This window comes from Paracoccidioides lutzii (genome assembly GCF_000150705.2).
Source record: "Paracoccidioides lutzii Pb01 unplaced genomic scaffold supercont2.2, whole genome shotgun sequence".
Lineage (NCBI taxonomy): Eukaryota > Fungi > Ascomycota > Eurotiomycetes > Onygenales > Ajellomycetaceae > Paracoccidioides > Paracoccidioides lutzii.
In genome coordinates, this window is record NW_015440948.1 from 1315038 (window position 1) to 1338093 (window position 23056).

The 23056-nt window shown below is 47.1% G+C and overlaps 7 protein-coding genes across 7 annotated transcripts; 4 read left to right on the forward strand and 3 right to left on the reverse strand.

The window, feature by feature from the left end:
• Positions 1 to 88: 88 nt before the first annotated feature.
• Positions 89 to 1904, reverse strand: PAAG_01068 (hypothetical protein; the record flags this gene model as incomplete). The annotated part of the gene is made up of 2 exons (XM_002797163.2): positions 89 to 1414; positions 1497 to 1904. 2 exons carry the CDS (start codon positions 1902 to 1904, stop codon positions 89 to 91), a joined length of 1734 nt encoding a protein of 577 aa, XP_002797209.1.
• Positions 1905 to 2554: 650 nt separating this feature from the next.
• Positions 2555 to 4216, forward strand: PAAG_01069 (hypothetical protein; the record flags this gene model as incomplete). Its single annotated transcript, XM_002797164.2, has 2 exons — positions 2555 to 2801; positions 2862 to 4216. The coding sequence occupies 2 exons, from the start codon at positions 2555 to 2557 to the stop codon at positions 4214 to 4216; spliced, it is 1602 nt and encodes a 533-aa protein (XP_002797210.1).
• A 3828-nt stretch (positions 4217 to 8044) lies between these two features.
• Positions 8045 to 10435, forward strand: PAAG_01071 (hypothetical protein; the record flags this gene model as incomplete). Its single annotated transcript, XM_015844232.1, has 5 exons — positions 8045 to 8158; positions 8359 to 8530; positions 8655 to 8815; positions 8935 to 9381; positions 9473 to 10435. The coding sequence occupies 5 exons, from the start codon at positions 8045 to 8047 to the stop codon at positions 10433 to 10435; spliced, it is 1857 nt and encodes a 618-aa protein (XP_015701013.1).
• A 2334-nt stretch (positions 10436 to 12769) lies between these two features.
• On the forward strand, positions 12770 to 13513 carry PAAG_01072 (hypothetical protein; the record flags this gene model as incomplete). The annotated part of the gene is made up of 4 exons (XM_002797167.2): positions 12770 to 12959; positions 13066 to 13161; positions 13241 to 13327; positions 13410 to 13513. 4 exons carry the CDS (start codon positions 12770 to 12772, stop codon positions 13511 to 13513), a joined length of 477 nt encoding a protein of 158 aa, XP_002797213.2.
• A 266-nt stretch (positions 13514 to 13779) lies between these two features.
• On the reverse strand, positions 13780 to 14151 carry PAAG_11202 (hypothetical protein; the record flags this gene model as incomplete). The annotated part of the gene is made up of 1 exon (XM_015846894.1): positions 13780 to 14151. The coding sequence occupies one exon, from the start codon at positions 14149 to 14151 to the stop codon at positions 13780 to 13782; it is 372 nt and encodes a 123-aa protein (XP_015703501.1).
• A 1284-nt stretch (positions 14152 to 15435) lies between these two features.
• PAAG_01073 (hypothetical protein) lies at positions 15436 to 16959 on the forward strand (the record flags this gene model as incomplete). Its single annotated transcript, XM_002797168.2, has 1 exon — positions 15436 to 16959. One exon carries the CDS (start codon positions 15436 to 15438, stop codon positions 16957 to 16959), a length of 1524 nt encoding a protein of 507 aa, XP_002797214.2.
• Positions 16960 to 18963: 2004 nt separating this feature from the next.
• PAAG_01074 (hypothetical protein) lies at positions 18964 to 22311 on the reverse strand (the record flags this gene model as incomplete). Its single annotated transcript, XM_015844233.1, has 1 exon — positions 18964 to 22311. The coding sequence occupies one exon, from the start codon at positions 22309 to 22311 to the stop codon at positions 18964 to 18966; it is 3348 nt and encodes a 1115-aa protein (XP_015701014.1).
• Between the last annotated feature and the right edge of the window lie 745 nt (positions 22312 to 23056).

Below are 23056 nucleotides of genomic sequence, written 5' to 3' on the forward strand. Positions count from 1 at the left end.
CATTATCATTAGATAAAACAGGGGTGAAAAAATAAATAAAAACCATAAATCATGACATGCAAACAATCAAGCGCTAAGATAACAACATCTATTCCATTCCCCACCCCTTAACCCTTCTAAACACAAAAGCCTTATCATTCCGTAACCCAAACTCAGCCCAATCGTCCGTGAGTCGATTATAGCTCCAAAATCCCTTCCACACCAGCTTCGTATTTTTCGATGGGTTTGACGGTAATGGCGCATTCCCACCCACCGCGCGACCACCAGCAGTCGATCGCAGTGCCAGATGCATTGTATAGGTATATTTAGGGTCTACACCTTCGGTTTCGATGAACAGGTCGCGGGGGTCCGGCATTACATTACTGCTGCCAGCTGCGGAGGTTGTGGTGGATGCTGATATAAACCTGCTGGGCGGTGGAGTGGGGTTTGCAGGGGCTGCTTGCGTTGTTGTAGCTGAAGGGCCAGTCGACACTTCAGGAAGCTCAGGCACAAGCGGCGGCGGGTAAGGGTTATTAAGGTGCCATCGGCCACGGAGACAGCTTTTCAGTGCGGCAGCGGCGACTTGGGGGATTGGGTTGGCAAGAGGAGCTCCCGCTGAAGCCTTGTCTGAAGCGCTATGCTGGTGTCGACGGTGGGCGTTCGTTCCAACAAAGAGGGTTTCGAGGTTCTCTTTGCTCATATGTGGGACGACATCGATGGGTTCGGTAGTTGTCAGAAGTGAAACTACGCTTCCGTCGGGGTAGAAGCGCAGATATCTATAGTAAGTCACGATATGAATCGGAGTATTCCAGGAGATATTTTGCAGTGTAGAATTGGCACCTGGGCGTGTGTAGTTTACTGTGCTGATGTATATCCCAGTAAATCTGATCCGTGGAAAGGTCTGGAATACCTGACTCCAGGATAAAAAGGGTTTTGGAATCACGCAAAGGGCCTGATCAAAGGGGAAAAGCGTAAACTTCGGCGAAAATGAATGTATCCGGCGCCATCGCACATCACATGAGAAGTCATAGTGCATCGCCCCGAAGCCAAACTCGGAACCCTGACAGAGTCTCTTCCATATATGCTGCTCTGAGACAAAATGGTATGCCAGTCTCTTGCAAGCAAGTGACAAGCTTCTGAAGGCAGCTGGGTCCAGAAGAGCCACGTGGCAGAGAATTTCTATAAGCACTTCGGACGGGACTTTTGAGATGGGACAGGGTGGTGGGGGTGTATTCTCGATCATCGGGTCCGCACCGACGATAGGACAGGAAGCAAAGGAAGCTATCAACTCCGGCGTAGACAGAATGGGTTCCTCCTGTGAATTACGGGGGGGGTTTGGGACTGCCGCTGGCTCGCCCGGAGGGGTGATACCAGCTATTTTCCGGGAGGGAGTACAGTACTTTGCTCGGTAAAGCTGGTCAACCATGGAGTCAAGCTGTGAAAGAAATTAGCAAGCTCTTCATGAATGAAAAGTGACTAATTTCTATAAGATTTCAGGGGCTGAATCAAGTTTTTACCCTATAAGCTTTTCTGTACAAATCTAAACTTGTTCTAAGACTCCCCTGGGCTTCCTTCAGCGCCGCAGCTTCAAAGTGATCGAGCGCGGAGGTTGGCTGTCTCTCCGGCGGGCGATGGAAAGAGTCGTCATCGCCGGACGTGACATGTAACGTCCGTAATGGGTCTACCAACTGTTCATGTGCGTGAGGTGCAGATTGTGCCCCTGTTGTCACCAGTTCTTCGTACTCTGCCTGGCCAGCAGCCAGATGGCGCGGGGGCAATCTATGACTTAAATCTACATCGGGAGGCTGCTGAGAGTCCTGTTGCTGAGATTTTGGCCGCAAAGAAGCAGCCGCTCTAGCCCGTGCAGAGACCTCTTCCCGCCATTGACGGCGAAAAGACTCCAGTTCATCGTCATTTGGCTCCATTGCAGCGGGGTGTTGTATTAGCCTTCCGAGGCTTTTTCAACGATCATCAATGTATGGGAAACAATATATATTTTTCAGCCCAATCTCCGTACAAACACGTCAAACAACCCAACCATCTATATCGATTGGAACCATCTTGCAATTCAGTGTGGAAAACCCTGCTCTGTTCATATATATCTTCTTCGTTGCTCCACTTCAGTTGCGCGGCTGGTGTGAAGGTTTAAATAAGAAGAGTCATTCGGGAATGACTAATCGCCGAATGTTGCGTTGCTCCTCCCGTGCGCTAATCCCAAATCGATCCAGCGCCATCTATTACGTCATCTCTCCCACCGCCTGCTTCGGCAAAGCGCGGCGCTATCGGTTGAAGGTTTCTCCGACGAATCCTCGTTTCTTGCCCAGTCAACGTTTTTTTTTCCCGTCGTGAAGCTCTTTGTCCACCAAGAACATCAAGAACTTGGAACTTGGGGTCCGCACTCTTTTCTATCATCTCCGCCCTCCCTCCTCCGCTTCTCCGCTCTCCACAGTCCTGTATTTCTCTCGAACTTCTTGCCGTGTAGTTGGTGGGCACATTTGAAAACAAATCTAACCCAGATATCGAAAGATAATATCAGGGTGTAACCTATATCAATATCCCACGGCAACGTAGTTGAATGTCTGCGTATGTGGGTTCGCCAACGTGGCCACATTTGCAAGAGACTTATACGAAAGAAGGGCAACACGGTGATTTGGGAGAGAGGAACCTGTTCCTACACCATGAAAGGACGGCATCGATGGGCCCCAGCGATGCCAGTGGAAGCTCGGGAAGCCATTCTGGAGCTCACCAGGAATACAACAATGTTTCTGCGGCCCAGAAGATGATCTCGGCAACATGGGGAAGTCTCCTAACCTCCTTACTTGGTAAATATTGCCCTACCTACTGTCTGCAAGTTAGTATCTATCAACTCACATCTTCTCTAGTGACGCCTCTTGACGTTGTCCGTGTTCGTCTCCAATCGCAAACTCCAGTCGTCCGTAATTCTGGAGATGTATTCTCCGTTCCCGCTTTCAGGGAACTCCCCCCAAACCTTGGGGTCACATCCTGCTGTCGAGAAGTGTTCTGGGTCGGAAACAACGCACAGTTTTGCATGGTGGGAGCAAATGGTTCGGCAATCAGTAGCCAAGCCTCTGCCAGTGCCGCAGCAGGCTGTGCGGTAGAAGAAACCCGACGAAGAAGGTTCACATCCACTCTCGACGGGCTCCGCAAGATTGCCAGGAATGAAGGGGTCTTATCGCTCTGGCGCGGCCTCAGTCCCACCCTAATAATGGCAATTCCAGCGAACGTCATCTACTTCACGGGTTATGACTGGTTGCGCTACGACAAACATAGCCCCATCAACCAGGTCTTTAATGACACATATGCCCCGCTAGTGGCCGGTGGTATAGCCCGTGTTGCCGCTGCATCGGTCATCAGTCCCATTGAAATGTTCAGGACACGGCTGCAAGCTACGTCGGGGACGGGGACAAACCATTTCAAAGCCACGTTCCAACGGCTGCATCAGATGACTCAGACGCTGGGGTATAGCTCGCTATGGCGGGGACTGACTCTTACGATGTGGCGGGATGTGCCTTTCTCCGCTTTGTATTGGTTGGGGTATGAGTCTGTCAAGACCTTCCTTACGGATATGCGGTTGAAGGCGATGGCTCTTCCGACTGCGCGCCTCGCCGATGGCCATCGCCATCATCAGCAGCAACTTCACAGTCATCGCAATGTCCACCCACACCACGAAAATACCATGACATTCCTCGACAGCTTTGCCGCAGGAGCCATATCCGGCGCCCTTGCAGCGCTCATCACCACCCCCTTCGACGTAGGCAAGACGCGACAGCAGGTATTCCTGCACTGTGGCGATGAGTTCGGGTCGAGAGCTCAGCCCGCCCAATCCATCTTCAGCACCTCCACTAACTCCTCCGGTGCTCTCACTGCCAGCAACACCAGCAAGTCCTTTACCTCCTCGTCCTTCTCAAACTTCATATCGTCGTCCTCCCCATCATCCTCACCTTCCACTTGCACCCCCACCACCCCATCCCAAATCCACCCAGAACAATTCTCCACCCCCCGCTTCCTCCTCCACATCCTCAAGACTGAAGGTGTCTCAGGCCTTTTCCGCGGGTGGTCCGCGCGCTGTCTCAAGGTTGCTCCTGCCTGTGCAATTATGATTTCTAGCTATGAGGTTGGGAAAAAGATGGCGGGGAGGGTTAATGAGCATCACCATCAGCATCAACATCAACGCCATGGTGGCAGGGGCAGTGATGGTGATGGGGATCGGGTGTAATTGTTTTTTAATCGATGTGGCTACGATTTAGCATTCTTGATTTTGTATCTTATTACTTTGTACTCTATACACATTATGGTTCTTATTCTTGGATTGGATCTCCCCTTGTTCTGTCATCTTTTTTTTTTTTTTTTTTTTTTTTTTCGCGCCGTTTTTCTCCTTTTCGACATTGTTGCAAGCGATAGACGAAGTGGAGTTTAGCGGGGTTTGGTGTGCATACTTTCTTTTTTCTCTGTATGAACACACATTGTTTAAGGCTCATAGGTAAATATCTGATGGCAATAGAAACTTTCCAATCCATTGCATACAAGTGATATCTGTCATAGATTGATACAACAGAGTGTCAATGTCCGACACGTTCAACAATATAATATATAAATATTTTTTTTTCTATCTCACACACTAACCATAAATAAACACCCCATGGTATATATCCATACAAGTTACATCCTCCGGGCTAATTGCCCCAGAAAAGTCAAGGGCAACTATTGACTCCTTATATGAACTTGTATCCGCACTGCGTCTTCATAAAAGCTAAGCGAGCGATTTGAAAGAAGGTAAAATAATATATATATATATATATTCTCCCGCGGTACCACCGGCCCCGACTCCTGAGCTATCCAGCTCTGCCTGAACCGTAGATCTTCAGCTGAGCAGGTTCCCGGTGTTGGTTTCTGTTGCTAGAGCTCCATGGAAGTGGGCAGAAGGGGGGGCAATGGAGGCAAAGGGGCAACTGCAAAGTGGGCACTCGAGGCCGGGGCTCCCTCGGATTGAGGCGGTGGTGATTAAACTCAACTAGCCCACCGCAGAAATCGAAAACGGGTGTGAAAAAAAAAAAAAAAAAAAAAAAAAATTACCAAAAAAAAAGAAAGAAAAAGAAAAACCGGTTTGTCATATGAAAAGAAAAGAAGAATGGAAATTTAACCTTAAGGGAAAAGAGGCGGGAAGCACGGGGTTAAAAGGGTGGAGAGTGAAAGGTCGGATTGGAGAGGGAGGGAGGGAGGTTGAGGTGAGGGGTAAAAGAAAAAACACTAGAGATGGTTGACGGTTGTTGGCTGGCTAAGAGAGATTAACCTAGGCGTAGGCATGGGATATGGGAAAGGGAACGGGAACGGGAACGGGGATTCAAGGAAATTAGATCATTGTGGCCTGCTCCGGAACAAGTACATTACATGTGGTGGTTAGAAAACTGGAGGATGCGGATAGCTATATAGCTAGCTGCCCCAGGGTACCCGGATGGAGGAGGCACAGATACTGCGTGCGTACAGGGTAGCTTTGTTCAGCTTGGTCGAGAGCCTCTGGGGATATTTATGAAGCAGTTATGTATGTATATGTAAAATAGATATGAAACGTAAATATGAAATGTGCTCATTATCCATGAAGAGTTAATGAGTAATATAGCTTGCTCTTGTCGGATCACCGACTCAACAACACCTGTTGCATGCAGTTATTCAGCAGTTGGTTATTTGTCCCTGGAGGAGCCTTGATGTCGATTATTGCCCGGATGAATTCAACAATTGCTGAATTTCAGATCATATTGCGTCTCAATTGGTACTCAGTCATATATTCAAAGACTCATTCGTGCAGAGAATCTGCAGGCAGAGAGAATGAATGCTCACCAATAGTTCAACCCGCGATGAAGATAACGGTTGCCAATGAATTGAAAACCCTAACCTGAAGCCACCAAACCCCTCCTTCGACCTGGTCTGACCCCTCCACAAGTCCCAAGCCTTGAGCCTTGTTTAAGAATAAATAAATAAATAATAATAATAATAATAAAAGAAGTTTAAAAATAAAACAGAAAAACCTTGAAAAAAAGCGACAGATTGCCGTCGAAGGCAGCCAATGAGGCCATTCAGACCCGGTGAAACCAATGAGCGCGGACGAAGAGCAATGAAAACCAGCTGGCAGCAGCTGGCCCAGCTTTGAAAAAGTGTCATTCAAGCGTAGCTCCAGCTTGTCTCTCTCCCCTCCTCAGCTGAAATCAAGCTAATAAACTATCAGAGTCGCAGGTTAAGAACTAGTGGATTAACAGTAATATAAGATGACGCTCCCACACCGTTACAGCCAGGGCCGAGGAAACACAGCGGATGTAACTATGTCGACGTATCCTTGCCGCTGCGGAGGAAGCATAACCACCAGCATAATAAGTAAATAACTTCGGAGCTTGATGACCACAACGGATCTTTTTCAATGAAGTAACTTTAATCATCCAACGGCTTAGTTTTCCCTTGATTCAATAGTTTTAACTCTTTGGCAATCCTTTCTTCCTTACTTCTGCTCTTAAATTATTCTGACGATTCTGTTCCTCCTCCTCCTCCTCCTCCTATCATCCCGGCAGCTCCGGCTAATACTTGTGATTTCTGCTTCTGCTTTTGCCTCTTCTCATCTTCGTCTCAATCCCGTCTCATCCAACCATCGCATCCCACCAATTCCAGCTCTGCTCTCCTCCCCTACATTTTTAAGCTACCTACCCACTCTCATCCACTCTCATCCACTCATCGGTTACCAATAGGCTCTTTTAGTAAGGTTATTTTATTCCAAAGTTCCACGGTTTCATCATCGAACCGGGCGCCATCTTCCACTCTCTCTGTCTCTCTCTCTCTCTCTCTCTCTCTCTCTCTCTCTCTCTATCTCTCTTACTCTCTTACTCTCTCACTCTCTCACTCTCTCCGACCATCGCCCAACCAACTCCTACCACTCTCTCCCACTTTCACGCCCCCACGATAACTCGCCCGCTGTCCACACAGCTCCTTTTTCGGTATTTTTTTATTTATTTATTTATTTATTTTTATTTTTATTTTTATTTTTATTTTTATTTTTATTTCGCTACCTGTTGGACTCTTCTATTACTCACACATGTCAACTATCCACCGCTTCTCCACATATTCCAATCTGTCCTAGCCGACCGATTTCTTCCTCTTTCTCATTCCTTTTTTTAACTCCTTTCGTTCCCTCCTCTCTCCCCCCTCCTCTCTCTTTAGTTCCTCTTCCACCTTTTAATCCATCACCTTGCATCTTCCCTGCAGTTACCCACTTCAACCTTGCACGCAACTATTCTATCGTGATCCTTAGGATTAGTATTATTGTTACCTACCCGGGTACCTAGGTGGCATCTCCCATCATTTTCACCAGCCTGCTTATTGCCAACCATCCTTTCACCCATTCACCCATTCCACCCATTCCACCCATCCAACCGGCAACTCCTCTCCTCTCTCTCGCTCTCTCACCCTCGACCATCCCCAGCCATCCCGTCTTTATCATATTTAAATTTTGGGAGAGCATGCGCAGCAGCTTCTCTTCTCGTCAGCTGTTGTCAATCTCTCGAAATCTTCATCGTCATCGCTACCGCCAGCGCATCATCGCGATCATCTAACCCGACTCCCGCTCTTCCCGATCAACCCGGATCACAGCTCCACCGCTCCTACAACTGGAACCAACATTAAAAAATATCTTTCGGAGTCGATATAACGTAGTCCATTGTTAGAATTATTTAAACAAGACTATCATTATCCGTTTCCGTTTTCAATTCCGATTCGATTCCGCCCAGCGCACAGGACCAAATCACCAACCCCGTTATCGATAGTTCTCTAATCGTTTCTTCGAGTTGGCCGTTTTGATTGCCCTTTATCTAGTTAACTGCTGGACATTGGAATCGACCAAAATTCGTTCTTTCGAAAGCCCCTCCATCTTCCCCGCCACCAACGCTATCCTCACAGATCGCAAGATAAATAGATACATATATATTGTTTGAAAATCACAGAGAAGAAGGAAGAAGGAAGAGTTAAAAAAGGGTCAGGAAATAGGCAGAAGGGTTACATGCAGACAATGCCACCGCGAGCTTCCCTGACCAGTTCCTTTTCCGTCTCCGACGTCAACAATGAAGTCGTCTGTCCCTTGACCAACAATGACGGCTCCAATTGTCGCAAACGATGCTTGGGCGTGAGTTTGCCCGATCTGTTCCTCCTCCCTTGCGCACAATTGCCATCCCCCCCCCCCCAAACCTCATGACAAAAAGCAAAGAAAAAAAAATACAAAGTAAAATCAAAAAGATAAAATAAAAATATTGCGATTACAGCTCTATAACGTGTCTCACCCAGCCATTTCCATCTCGAGCTCTTCCCTAATTATGTATAATATAGGAAAAACGCTACCGCTCTATGCAAGAGCACATCCGCCGTGCCCATCCAAACCACTACATCCCCAAGCTGCCCGCAACTGAAGAAAGCTTCCAGCTTATGGTGAACACCCGCCCAGAGCAGAGGTCACATGGCCTTCCGCAGCCCAACACTTCCCATCCGCGACGGGGTCCTGGTGCGTATTCCCTATAATCTATTATCAGATCATTTGAAGATTGCTGTCGTTTTTGTTTGATTTAAAAAGATGTGGGGTTGCTGACGAATTTCCGCTTTTTTTGCGTTGGTTCGTATTATTTTAGGTGACCCTGGCGATAGGGATATCTTTGGTACTGCACACGATCGAAGCTCTCCCAGGACTCCTCGAACGCTTGATGAAGCGCATCCAGCTGCAGCTACTGCGGCTGTTGCGTTGGCGCAGCTTCATCATCATCGGTTGACGGGAGATTGGGATTCTGAACCAGTGTGTTTTCACCTACCTATACCTACGCTCTTTTATTCACCATGTTCTCATTGCTTTTGCCGCACACATACCCTGAAAAGCCAATGTGTAACCACCAAACCAACTAAAACTAAAACCAGGACATCCACTCTGACATTGATATCCGTCGCGACCGCATGCGCTCCTCGATTGAACTCCCCCCCCTCCGCGACCATTTCAAACAACAACGTCACCAACAAGACGCCACAATCCCCCCCTTCCAATCCACTTCCTCTGTCTCACGACCACGCGAACTCCTCCCTTCTATCCTCTCCCACTCTCCGCCAGGCCGCTCCTCGACACTGCCTCCCATCCAACGGCGGGAGAAGCTCCAGCGTTCACGTAAGGGTTCTTTGACACAGTCTGCGCGGAGGGCTCGGCATGAACGAAATCGATCAAAGGAGTTTGGACGCAGACCTAGCTTGAATGAGCGGAAGGCATTGTCCGCTGAACCGCAGACGGCGGCCTGGGTACAGGGGAAGAGGTGGGAGGATTTGATCGAGGCGGCGACGTCCGCAACTGAGGTTGATGATCGGGATTTGACGCCGGTATGTATCAAGGAGATATGCGGTTGCCCTTACGTTCAAAACTTTTCTGCAGCTTTAATATAGAAAACCATAACACTAACCATTAAACTAGGTTTCCAAATCTCCCCAATTCAACGTTTTCAACCATAACGTCACATCCGCCCCTTCAACGACAAAACACCGCTCCTCCCTCCCACCCGCCTTCCAATCCTCATCAATACCAGGCCTCCCAACCCCGCAACCGCACTACCGACAACTCCCACCGCCCTCGCTCTCCTACACAGCCTCCCCCCTGCAAAAAGCCCTAACTCCACCCCCATACGAACCCCACAACAGCAACCCCAACCCTAATGTCGCAGACAACGATCTGGAACCCTTCCCCTCGATTGAATCGTCCCTGGACTCCACCTCCACCTCCTCAATCTCCATCTCAACCTCCATATCCGGCAAAAACTTCCACATGTCCTCCACAGGCCTCGCATCGGGAACGTCAAATAACTCAGACTCCAGCCCCATCCAGCCCCCCGCGCCACGGCCATCACTCCCAAGCTCATCATACAACACGCACAACCCTTCGTCGCATCCGCAGCAGTTGCAGAATCACCACCACCACCATCACCACCACCACCAGCAGCAGCAACAGCATTACCATCACCTCCACAACCCCAACCACCATCCCCACCACCGCCTCTCAAACCCCACCCCCCTTTCCTCCTCCAGCATCACATTGGCCGGAAACAAAGACATACAAATCTACTGCGCCTGCTGCTCGCGCCCCTGGCCCGTCCGCGACTGTTTCGCTTGCACGAACTGTATATGCGGCGTGTGTCGTGAGTGTGTTAGCGTTGTTATGGGCGGCGGAGGAGGGGGTGGCTTGCAGACGACGAGCGCTGGGCAGCCGGCGTCGATTTTGAATCTGAGCGGCGGCGCCGATGGGGATGGTGGTGCTGGGAATGGGAATGGGAATGGGGTGAGGCAGGAAGGTATGCAGGTTCAGGGGCAGGGACAGAAGGGATGTCCGCACTGTGGGATTGTGGGGGGATTGTGGAAGGGGATTCAGTTGGATTTTCGGTGATCTCAAATTTTATATATATTGTTGGGGGTTGGGGGTTGGAGGATGTAGATCACGTATGAATCTCCTCCACCTCCCTTTTTTGGTACATATTTTGTTTTAAACATCCCGCTTGTGACGCTCCTGACTCTTTTTGACGGTTTTTGATGATCATGATGAATGATTTGAAGATTTGAAATGGTTGGGCCGAATTCAGTATCTTTCCGGTCTATAAATATCTCCCTCCCCTCTCCTTTTTTTTTTTTTTTGTTTTATATATTCATTGATATTGTGAACACCACCCCCTATTGATTTTGCTTGTCTTGTCTTGTCCTCTCTTTTTCCTGTTTTCTTTGGGTATGGTATGCCTGGTCACTTAACAATGAAGATGTGATGGAAGGGATATGGTGGGATGATAAGTTTTATGGTTTATGGTATATGTCCATGTTTTACGGCTGGTTCATGTCATCCTCAATCTATTCATTTTATGGGTTTGAATTTTGACTATTGGATATTTCGCGCTTGGATATTCCTGTTTTTTTCTTTTTTCGGAGCAGGCAAACTAACGGCTCTTGCTGGTTTGGGGGGCTTTTCATATTCCTTAGGTATGTTTGCATATCCTTTTCTTTTTCCTTGAATTGGAATTTGTCAAATATCCAGACTTTTCAAGAACCCCTTGTTATCGCCCTGATGATGATGATGATTATGATGATGAATGTGCTTCATTTGAAAAGTCTGTTGTCTTCTTCTAGTTTTTGTGTTTATACAAGGTTATTACTTCTCTAGTTATATGACACACTTGTGGTCGTGATCTTTGCATTGCCGCTGGGTTTTTTATTTTTATTTTTATTTTTATTTTAATTTTAATTTTAATTTTTTCTGTTTGATTCTACTTTGACCCCCCTTTTGTCCATTCATGTGATGTTGTTATGGAAGTCATTTATTTTCATTTACACGATATCTGACAGGCTTGCTCACTGGCTGAGGACAGGAAGCAGAAGCGAATGAGAGAGAAAGTGAAACTGATTAAAATGAGTTTGAGAAGTGAATATGAGACCAATGATTGAAGATAACTATACTTTGAACTTTATTTAATAATTATATTTATAGTATTTGTTTCCTTCTACTCCATTTTTATCATTCGAGTTTGCGTCTTCTGTCCATCCTGCTTGAGCAGTGGTTTGTGAATGCGCCATCGCTCTTTTGATGCGTGCAGAGTTAAAACAGCTCAGGGTCCAACGGAGATGACTCTAAGGTTTGAACCAGAATCGGCGCTGGATGCTAAAGGGGGGTAACTCACGGCATGAACCTTAAAAATATAGTTACAGTTTGCCAAGCCGTTGAAAAAACCATAGAAGGGTTAAAGTTGCTGCTCTCAAGGGGGTTTATTTTGTCCTCATTGAGGAGAATACGCACTCCCTTCAAATGTAATAATTCACATCATCAATGCCTTGGTTCCATCCATCCTCTCTTCATTAATAGTTACTGGGATGAGCTGTCCAATCCAACACTTCAACTCAACAGCCAGCCCTCATTCCTCTCCTCCCTCACAGGCACCATCCAGTTCAAGAATTAAACTCCAGTGTCAGCACCACTTTGCACTCCAGACAGATCAGATTTCCTTGACACACTTGACACAACTTCATATAGAGCAGTCTTCTCATGCAATTCTTTGTGTCAATGTCAGCAGGAGAATGTTGGAGGAGTGCATCCTCCACATCCCACACAATGTCTGAACTTAATCTCATGATTCAGAGGTGCTTAATTTTTTCAGAGTGCTTCATGAACAACTTCTTGGTGTGTTCTAGGAATACTGGAGGTGCATTGTTGCTGATGAATTTCACATGTGATGTGAGCAATAGCTTTTGCTGTTATTTCAGAATTCAGGTCATTGAATGATACATGTAGCAGCAAGCAGAGACCTATGGTAATCTCATTCAGGCAAATTTAGATTTGATGCATTGGATTTTTTTTTTTTTAATTTTTAATTTTTAATTTATTATTGGACAATTGCTCGTTGATGTAACAATTAATTGGTAGCAATGGGAATGCAGTGGGAGATTTTTTATTTTTTATTTTTATTTTTTATTTTTATTTTTGGATTCCCCGAACATCAATTTTTATTACAAAAGCTAAGGCTGACGGATCAAGGGGTCCTTTTTGATATTTTGGTGAGGTTGTAACTAATTATACAAAAAAGCACCTGTGGGCGAGCCTGTAAATGGGAGCTTGGCGCCGGTTAAACCTTAACTATATGAAAAAAAACACCCCATCGTCAACAAGTGGATGGAATCAATTGTGCTTTCAAAGTGTCTTCCAGCATAATTCCAAACGACCTCACGAGTTTACTGGGATTAGATGGCCCTCACCAATAGATTCCTCAAATCCTTTATTAGGTTTCCTGATGAGATATTCCGGGTCAACTTCGGGCTGGTGGTTCGTCTCCGTGAACACCTCGACCCTTCAAGGCCTCCGCCTGGGCCATTTGACCTTCTGACGGAAGCCGGAAAGGCCAAGCCCAGGGCGTTGGACCCCGCCACATATCTCTGTATGGTACAGCGGCTACGTAGTTAACTAACACAAAATGAAAAAAAAAAAAAAAAAAAAAAAAGGAAAAGAAAAGAGAAGAATAACTGATGGATATTGATGTCCAGTTCCTAACGGCGCTTCTATGCGTCCAAATTCTCGAACGCTGCAGGATCTTGTGCGTAAGGTGAAAGGGGATGTTTGCATATATTCAGTTCCTGCAGGTGTGCATCTCTTTTTATTTATTTGGGCTGTTGCGATAAGTGACAATTGACATCATAACTTGTGCTTGTGGGGGGAAAGGAACGGAGCTTCCGGAGCATCTTATTCTTGTGCATGAATTCCGGGATCATTTCTCGTTGCAGGCTAGAAGGGAGATGACCGTAGCAGGTGAGAAAATCGTTTTCTTGCAGGATAGAAGCTGTCTTCGTCTTCCACAGACGTTCTAACCAGGTGTGCATATATATCATAGAATTGAATGCCCAAATCACAAACTTCCTGACTACAAAAGGTCATTGTTTCGCGAGGGAGCAGTGGCTGCAGGAATACTCCCAAGCGACGTACTTCTGGAAGTAGGTGGCATCGAACGATATGCCGCCGGACGAAATGGTATCTTCAAGAAACAACAGAATAAATAGAATCGATTCACTGGACTATCGATCGCAAGGCATTACGAAGCTATGTCGTTTGTGACTGATTTATCAGAAGGTATTACATATCTCCCTTGACGTTGGGATGATGCCGTGAAAAATCCATAGAGCGCAGGTGACTTCGGGAAATTCAGCAAACCAAGAGCGACGGAAAAGACTCTCAGCTCCAGCCAGGGATAAGTTCAAGGTTTGTTATATAGCAGGTTCAACATCGAAATTCTTTTGAAGCTCTCTGCCATAAGCTGCCTTGTCTTCCAGCATTTTTGTTAGAAAGGGATTCTCGACGTCCGGTATCCAATAGGGAAATATATTTCTCTGTGAAAGTCCTCGTAACTGTGTTCGCGTTCCGCAGCAAACATTCCTCCCGTTCGAGAATGTTGACGAACTCTTGATTACTGGTTCAATGGTATCCACACTCTCGAACCAGTGAGGAGAGTGTAGCATCTCAATAGGCCATGAGCATGCCCGCTCCAGGTCAATAAGGCATTTGACATTCCAGTCGTCATCAATTAAAATATTGTTCACGTGAAGATCGTTCAACAAGTAACGAGATGAAAGGGCCATGTCGAAAGCCCGGCTCAATGAAGTGAGATGCCATGGTCCTGGGAGTAGCTAGAGCATCTGAAATCGCTGGCAAATACCGTCAAGACCTGTCATTGATTGCGTTCGGTTGTTGTAATCGGTTGTCGTGGAAGGCAAGCGTATCAGTCACAGAGTTTTATCATCACGACGCTTTTTCATTCCAAGTGTGGGAGAGCCTTGCTCCCTGAACCCTGAAACTGGTCAATATTCCCAAGGAGAAGATATACCTGACTTTAAGATGATTCAATGACAGTCCTTGGTCACTGAACAGATGCATGCCTCAACAGTGTCATCACTAAACAATGAAGTCAGTGATAATAACCCGTCAGTAGAGGCAGATTATTCATGATCATAAACTAAGATTCTGTAATACACTTGACTCAGCCGGTGAAGGTCTGTTATCCCATACAGTTTGTTCAGAAGCCGGAGCAAATCTGTACAGCTTGAGAACAGATATTGAAGGGCTCGTCTGAAGCCGTGATTATGTTCCTGTTTCACACAGTAACTGAATTTACGGCTGATTGTTTGAGGAGACCTTTGACGGTTTTGTTTATGATCTGATCTTGAAGGGCGATGAGGAGGATATTTGCCTCTTCTTTTCTTTCTTTGCCCAGGAAGAGGTGACTTCGCCTCGAGCTCGTTTTGGGTGAAATCATTGATATTTACGATGGGATGGCTCGCTTCCACCCGGCCGTCGATCCGGCGACCGCCCCGCCGCACGCAATCGCACATAAGCGTATATTAACTATATACTCCCTTCAATTAACCCATCCTACAGCTTCAACCCTGTCAAATTGGCAGGGCGGCCGTGGCTGAGATCCACTTGAAAAGTGCACCGAAACCCCAAGGGCCAACTGAACTATTTAGTTAACTCCGAATGTCCGTCGTCAACGGTGTTTGAAGTCTGTTTCAAGTAGCATTCTACATAAGATTAAAGGCAACTAATAACGTGCGTACTGTGCAAGATTTGTCACTTGATACCATATCCCAATTCTTTGTGAAGTCGTTTTTCGTCTCCTGATGTTTTATTTTTGGCCTGTATGAGCTCTAGCTAACGTTCACGCTGGCAGGAGTGTTACGAGCAGAACATGCGAAAGCGCACTGGTGGATCAGTTGAAACATTATCAGCTGGCATATTTTCCTTTGATAGTGAAACCAATCCCCATGGAGGTTGCAACCACCTCCGCATTTCCTCTTGCATCATTGTCAGCGGTTGGTTGGATATGGGACCGTATCTCCCCATATCTGGGTTAACACGGCGACAAAATGTCATTAACTGTAAAGCATCTCAATGCTGATACCACATTTCTCCTTACCTTTGACCCCGACGAGGGCGACTCAGCTTATCGAGACCACAAATCATCCCCTTCATTTACAATACTTGTCGACCCATGGCTAGTGGGGCCCTCCGTCATCGGCCATCGCTGGTTTGTGTCTTCCGAACACAGTGTGCAGCCATGCATAAACCATCTCTCTCAGCTCGATCAAGAGCCCGATCTGGTCATTGTATCGCAAGACAATCCAGATCATTGTCATGAATCTACACTATGTCAATTACCCAGAAAATCATCCAAGACGAGTATTGTGGCGGTTCCTAAGGCGGCAGAGACCATCCAAAATTTTGATCATTTTCATCGTACCAAAATCGTTGCTATTCCCGAATACAGCCCCAAGAGACCGGAGTCAATTTTGCATTTTTCGATTAACCCATTAACGCAGACGGGAGAGGCAGGCGAAGTGACAATTGCTTTGGTACCCGCACGAGATCTGGCAGGGGTTCATAATGCAATTGGGATCAAATATCTAGCTCCCACAGCGGGGCCGTGTTCTGAGCCCTTTTCAACTATCAATCTCCCACCACGAGATCCCCCTATTCATGGAGTGCTTCAGCCAGCTCAGGACTTATCCGGGAAGCGGGAAGGGGCCGATAAGCGCGTTCCATCGGAGCCGATATCATCACCAACAAACATTGTTCCCAATCCAAAAACATCTCCGAATCTTCGATCAAGTATAATGTCAAAACCTACCCTGTCCCTACGCCCGCGTTCGCATAAACAAAGTCAACGGCAAAATGACTTTAGTGTTGAAATCCCCCCTCTCGCTCGCGAATCTCTAACCGCCACTGCTCCAACAGCATCCTCATCCCATCTGCCCTCACTAAAATGTAAAAATGGCGATTCTACAAGCCATGCATCCCCTATCTGCTCACCGGAAGCACATCCTCCCTCTTTGGATTTGCCATCTGGATCCCCATCTACACCCATGGTGGAATCTCCATCCTCAACAAATCGGGTATCTCAAGCCGAGACCAGCACTGAATTCACAACTTTCTCCTCCGCTCCGTCCACAGCCGCCGCTGAGGTATACCAATCAGCCTCCAGCCGACGTCCAGCCCCCATCTCCATCCTCTACACTCCTCACGGCCTCCCCGCAAGTCCCGCACTAGATAAATTTATCTCAAATTATCTACACATAGATACCAACACCTCTGCCTCGCAACCTCTAACACTGCTAATCCACGCGTTTCACTGCGTGCAAAACCCGTGGTATCTAGGCGGAAATATTATTGCGGGCGCAAATCGCGGCGGTGTGACCTTGGCGAAGAAACTACGGGCGAAATGCTGGATTGGTGCGCACGATGAAGAAAAGATCACTGGTGGGGTGGTTTCGAAGTTTGTAAAGATAGAGAAGGGGATGGTGGGGGATATCAGGAGGATTGTGAGGGAGGGAGGGGTAGAGTGCGATGTTCGGGAATTGGGGGTTGGAGAGGAGATTATTTTAAAGGGATAGGGTTGTAGAGAAAAGCGGAGTGGAAAAAGGCAGTTTTGGTATTCCTTTTTTTTTTTTTTTTTTTTTTTTTTTCCTTGAAGGATTTTTAATTGCTAGTTGGTCAGCTTGTGCTAAACCTGGGATTGGGTTGGGTTCATCTGCTACATCAATTTGAGAATCGAGAAGCCCTTGTCACATCCTATTAACATTGAGTTTGCGTGCATTGTCAACTGACTACCTATATTACAGCCCTGGTTTCCCCCTCCCCCCCACTACCTTAGGTCAGACCAGCCACTTATTTGCAGCTCTTGCTACACAAGCACACCCGGGGACAAATTCCTCGGTCGCATTAATTTTCAATCCCTGCTGATGAAGCTCAGGGGCTGACTGGATTCTCGTCTTCCCAACGAGCTGTATGGGACCCACAACGTAAATCTAGCAATCGCTCCGCGTATTGGAAGTTTTCTCCTAAATTGAACCGCGCATTGGATGGGTTGGTTTAAATATATATAATCTCTCAAAATCTTGAATGGCCAATAAACAGAGCACGCTTTCCAGCAATACTTCAACCTCGTCTTCGGCCTCTGAACCACTTGCAAACACGGGCGGTGATGACAATCGTACGAGCCCAGGCAAGATATCCTATTAACTATGACTGTCTCACATATACATATTGGCATTGAGCGCGGTGCATGAAATCTTTTGGAAACTATGAAAGAGAAGCACGTCTATACATGCGGACACACGGTAAACAGATACAAAATATGAATGATTCTAGAAACCTGTAGCGGAAGAAGTAAGCTGCAAATACGGAGCGAGAGAAAACTCGCTTATAAACTTTGGATAACTACAAAAACGCTTTGGTCTGGTAAGGTTTCAAGCTTCGAAAGAAAGATATGAAAGATGGCAGGCATGAGATGGAAGAGTGAAAGATGGAGAGAAGGCTGACATGAAGGATAAACAACATCTGGTGTCGCTGTAATCAAGTAGATTGTGGTTGCAGAAGATGTGACGGGCACTTGAGTAGCAAATAGGATGACGCGAAAGCTCAAAAGAAGAAAGACGTATTGGTATATGGCAGTAGACAGACAGATAGACAAATAAAGGGGCTTATTTAGCTAAATAGAGGAAAAGGGCGTGTAAGGCAAAATCTTGAGAAAAAAGGAAAAGATAGCTAGTCCTAATGTAACAAATTTGACCTTGAGAAAAGGGGAGGAGAATGAAAAGATAGACAAGGAAGACGAGGACTTGGTGTTGCTTGAATTTATTCGTGCTCTCGCTACATTTCCCATTTAACTGCCAGTTGGCTTCCGAGACTTCAAACAACACTAGACTTAGTTGATGGAATTTCCGGGAAGGTAAAGATATGAGACCTCTCTTGAGAAGAGGCTTTGGGGTGGAGGCGAGGGAAGATCTAAAAGTTTTAGCATATTAAGATAAAGGGCCAAATAAAAATAAAAATAATATAAAGAATAAAGAATAAAGAATGAAATAAAAAAAGGGGGAGGCAAAATATAGCGATCTAGAATTAAGAGAAACTAAAATTGGCAGAAAAAGTTAAAAAATAAGCAAAACACTAGTTAAGTGTATTGTATTGAATTGCACATTGCGCCGGCCGTGCGTAGAGAAAAACCAAACAGAGGCTGATATCACTGTCCATATATTAAAAATGCTCATGAGGAAAGACGAATGAGGAAGCGTCTGAGGTGAAATGGTGGGGTGAGAGAGATCTGCAGACACACATGGTTCTAACAGCAAAGGGAGAATACAGATTGACAGACAGACAAATGGAAAATTAAAGAAGAGATTATGAAAAGTCAAAAAGATCTGATAGAAGAGAAGGTAAGAGAGGGGCAAAAGCAGCAAAAGAAACGGGGATCAGAAAAGGAGGATATATCTAAACCAGTCAACCTATCACCAAGAGCACACGGATACATAGAGCAAGTTTATTAGAACCAGACACCGTCCACTACCATAACATACACCTGCGTACGCAAGGACGGGACAAAGAACCTATTCCTCATCTTACTTCCATGGTGGCCTTTCATTTATAGCCCTTGAGGAAAACGCAACGCTATCCCCAGATTTCGGCGTGCGCGACCGAGGAAGCATACTAACACGGCGTCCCATTTGGCCCAACGCCGTTCCAGGACGGGTGGTCCCCTTGTTCGTGCCATTTTCGCCCTCTCCAGCATCTCGTGTATTCGTGGACACAGCTCGCGCGCTCGGAATGCCAGAGTAGCTTTGCCGACTGCGAGGAATATTGCGTATTAGTGAGGAGGGGCTGGGCAAGGCAGATAGCGATTCCTTGCGGAATTTGCTGTAAGGAGGGGGATCAATGAGACGGGAGTGTGAAGGAGTTGGTGAGGCACAGCTGCGGTCTGTGGCGGGAGAGGAAACACGGCTACTGGTGAGTCGGCTGGAGGGACGGAGGGAATTAGGAGCCGGAGAGACAGATGACTCGCGACCAAGGGGACTGGGGAGGGGAAGGCAGGAGCGGGAGCTGGCGGGGGGTGGAAGTTTGCGGTATGGTGAGGGAGTGGTGAGAGAAATGGGTTTGAAGTTGTGGCCGACCACGAGGTCGTTTGTGTTGGCGCTGGAGTTCCAGCGGGGCCTGTTGGCGAGAGAGCTTGGCTTTGCTATAGAGCTTCGGGATGCCGGACGCGTGCTGGAGGGAGTAGGGGATGCTGCGGAGAGTTGTGGGGACTGGGAAGCTAAGTGGCTCGAGCTTGAGCCGGTACGTGGTAATGAGGACCTTCGAGTGGCAGATGTGGCCTGCGGTAGACTAGAATAACGCTTGAGTTTTGGAGCTGTGCTTTTCGTCGCAGCATTCACCGTTGAGCTAGCCCTTCTATTTGATCCGTTGGCGCTTGCTGCAGCACTGCCTTTGGCTCCATTAGCACTTGACATGACGACAGACGAAGCTGGCGAACTATCGGGCGTATCAATGGCACTTCGGGTGATTGGGCTATCTAGCGTGACAATACTAGATATTGAATCTCGTAGCTGCTGGCTTCTAGCAGCATTGAGTTCCTCTAGCAGCGAGTCCATAGCATTTATCTTTTCGTGCATCGAATCCGATCTTGTCTTCAAATCCGTGAATAGTTGTATAATCTCACCATTAACCGTAAGTCTGTCGTTGATACCCTTCTGGATAATAGCTAACACACGGTCGATGGCAGGGCTATAGTGAACCTTTTTAGCCTCAAAGTTCTCAATCCTCTTCGAAAACGCTGTGGAATTAAGATTGTGAATTCCCGAATCAATTGCTTCCTGGAGTTTATTGATGCTCCGTTCAACGGACTCGAACATTTTATGTGCCTGCTTGCCGGCATTCCTGAACACCAGAACCCATCTATCCTCTCCCAGCTCCCGCCGCAACGCTTCCGCGTCGGCTCCCAATTTCTTGTATCCCTTCTCCAAACGTTTCCTTCGATCCTCTAATTCGTCACATGCGCTTGGGAATATCTTTTCTGCTCTGGATTGAAACATTGAAAGCCGCATTGGGAGGAAATCCAATGATGCTCGAAGGGGTTGCATCCTTGCAAACAAAGCTAACAAATTGGAGTCATCCTGGGGATTGTGGATGTCAGGGGATTCGATATTGGAGCTAGGTCCACCAAAAGCGGAGGCAAGACTAAATCTGGAGGAGGAAGGTGTGTTGCCATTAACTGGAGATTCTTCGATGATGGTTTCAAGTTCGTTGATGTCGAGATTGCTGCCAGGCTCTGCCTCTGATTCTATGACCATAGTTTTATGCCGTTTCTCTTCCATCTCGAATATCAATCGACTCAGATTATCCACCTCAACACCCACATCACCAAGAACATTGGTCCACAGCTCTTCCCATTCCATGGCAAGTTCAACCTGTTCTTTGACGCCCTTTAGCTGGGCTCTGACATCCTTCCAGTTCTTCAATGTTGATTCCATCTGAACAACGACGGCCTGGAGCTGCTCAGACCCTACATCTGAAATATCATCCCGCAGCTGTACCTCTTCGATAGCCTTAACGTAGACATTTACCAAACTCTCGAACTTTGTAACGGCCTTGTCGACATCTTCCAATCCTTCCCTGCCACCGGCAGCCGCCCACTCAACATCGTCCTCAGCATCCAACCCGCTCAGAACATCCGAAGCCTTATTTATCCATTGCTGTATCTGACTTGCCGCTCCGGATAACGCTCGCACAGCAGCCGGGGCGGTAGAGATGGAAGCAATGCTAGCTTCAAGGGACGAGGGCTGGGGTAAACTGATCGAAGTTAGTTGGGATAGTTGGTTGCTAAACGACGCCCTGGAAAATGAGTAAATAGATTCAGGGCGGGAGAGGCCCAGGGGGTTAAAATATGACTCCACATTTGTGCTAGACCCACTAGCCACAGTTGTCGCGGGCGGAGAGTCCTTTGGCAGTGGAGGAGGTGCGCCTTCTTCGGACTGTGTGCTTGAGCGAAGATACTTTTCCAAATCTGTTGGACCAGTAGGGGAATTGGTGCTTGATCCCTGGGAAGTTTCCGTGCCCAGCACCGCGGTTTGAACTCCCTGAGTAGTCGACATTTCCGCTATTGCATGTACTGAAATTTGTGAATTTCCCTCTTGAGTAGTCGACAACGACTCAGATGGATCTGAGACACTGACACCTGCTTCCCAGGTAGGAGCAGTACTGGCAGAAATAGTACGATCGTCCTCCAGTCTCCCTGACTCCAGCTCGCTGGGGGAGGAGGCCGGCTCCGGCGTCAGCAAGGTGCGACGTCCACCACTCCAGGCCCGGCCACGGCGAAATACTTTTATCGAAAGGTCCCGATGTGCACTGTCTAGCTCCTTGAGATGGTCTTCTGAAATTTTGCCTATGTCACTGCGGCTACGCGGCTGTGTCGGTGTAGGCTTGGAGGAGCCGTCCAGCAGCTTGACTCTGGCTGCCAGACCAGGGGAGAGACGGCGTAGGAAGGAGGATCGTTGCTTTTGCGTGGCAGCAGACAGGAAGAGAGGTTCTTTTCTGGGAGAGGTGGTGATATTATTGTTGCTGGCGTTGCCCCTGGTGGGTTGGGTAGTGGTTGTTGTTGTTGTAGGAGTACGGGATGTTGATGTTGATGTTGTGCAGGGCCAGGACGAAAGCGGTTGTGCAACTTGGCTGGCTGATCGACGCGTGAGAGACACTGGAATGGGGGATGTATTGGTCGTATTTGCTGGAGGGGTCGTAGCAGCAGTTAATGCTGATGAAGTCGACGCAGAAGCAGACACGGGGGCTGAAGCAGAAGGAGAAAATATTGCGCTCATGGAGACGATGGTCGTTAAAGGGTGAGGCTGGTGATAGTGTTGATAGTTTGTACTGGTGGTGGTGCTGTGGAAAAACGTGGATGGGCAGCTTATGGACGGCATAGGCGAGACGCGATATCATTGCTGGGGAGATTGAGGTGCAGAATGGCCACAACAGCGCCGGTAAGAATGCAGGTGTCAACTCAGCCCATAGAGATGGGCAGGGAACATTTCTACTGCGTAAAAGTGACTCCTTCTAGCCCCTTTCCATGTTGTTCCGGTTGCTCAGCCTTTCTCCATCATGGCTGTTCTCATTGTTGTTATTGGGTGGTCTCTGAAAACAACGAGCCCCTGGGGTGGTTAAAATTAAACATGATATGGACACCCGAATATGATTAGAACCACAACCACAAAATTGACAACGTCTTCATTTATGAAGAGCTCTATACGAAATAAAATTAAAAATTATGAAATTAATTTTATATCCAGTTTTATCCTCGAAATATCCACCTGGAAAGACATCTATCTATATTGCTAAGAAACAATTTACCAGGCTTCTGCTAAAACCAAACCGAAAAATAAATAAATAAATAATGATAATAATAATAAAAAGAAAAAGGTGAAAATTGACAGCGATATCGAGCTGTTGAACACATTCTGTGGGTGTTTGAATATCCTTCCTCTCCATGTATGTATGTAAATACGTATAACAGGCGGGATATCGCAGGGGCTGAATGCCGATAAGATGGATATATATACTATATAACTCCAAAGTAAATGGAGCGGACCGGGACGGGGACGGGGCGGCAGAGACGATACAAAGGCACGTCCAAAATAGAACACCAGGCAATTTGCAGGGGGTGGCAGC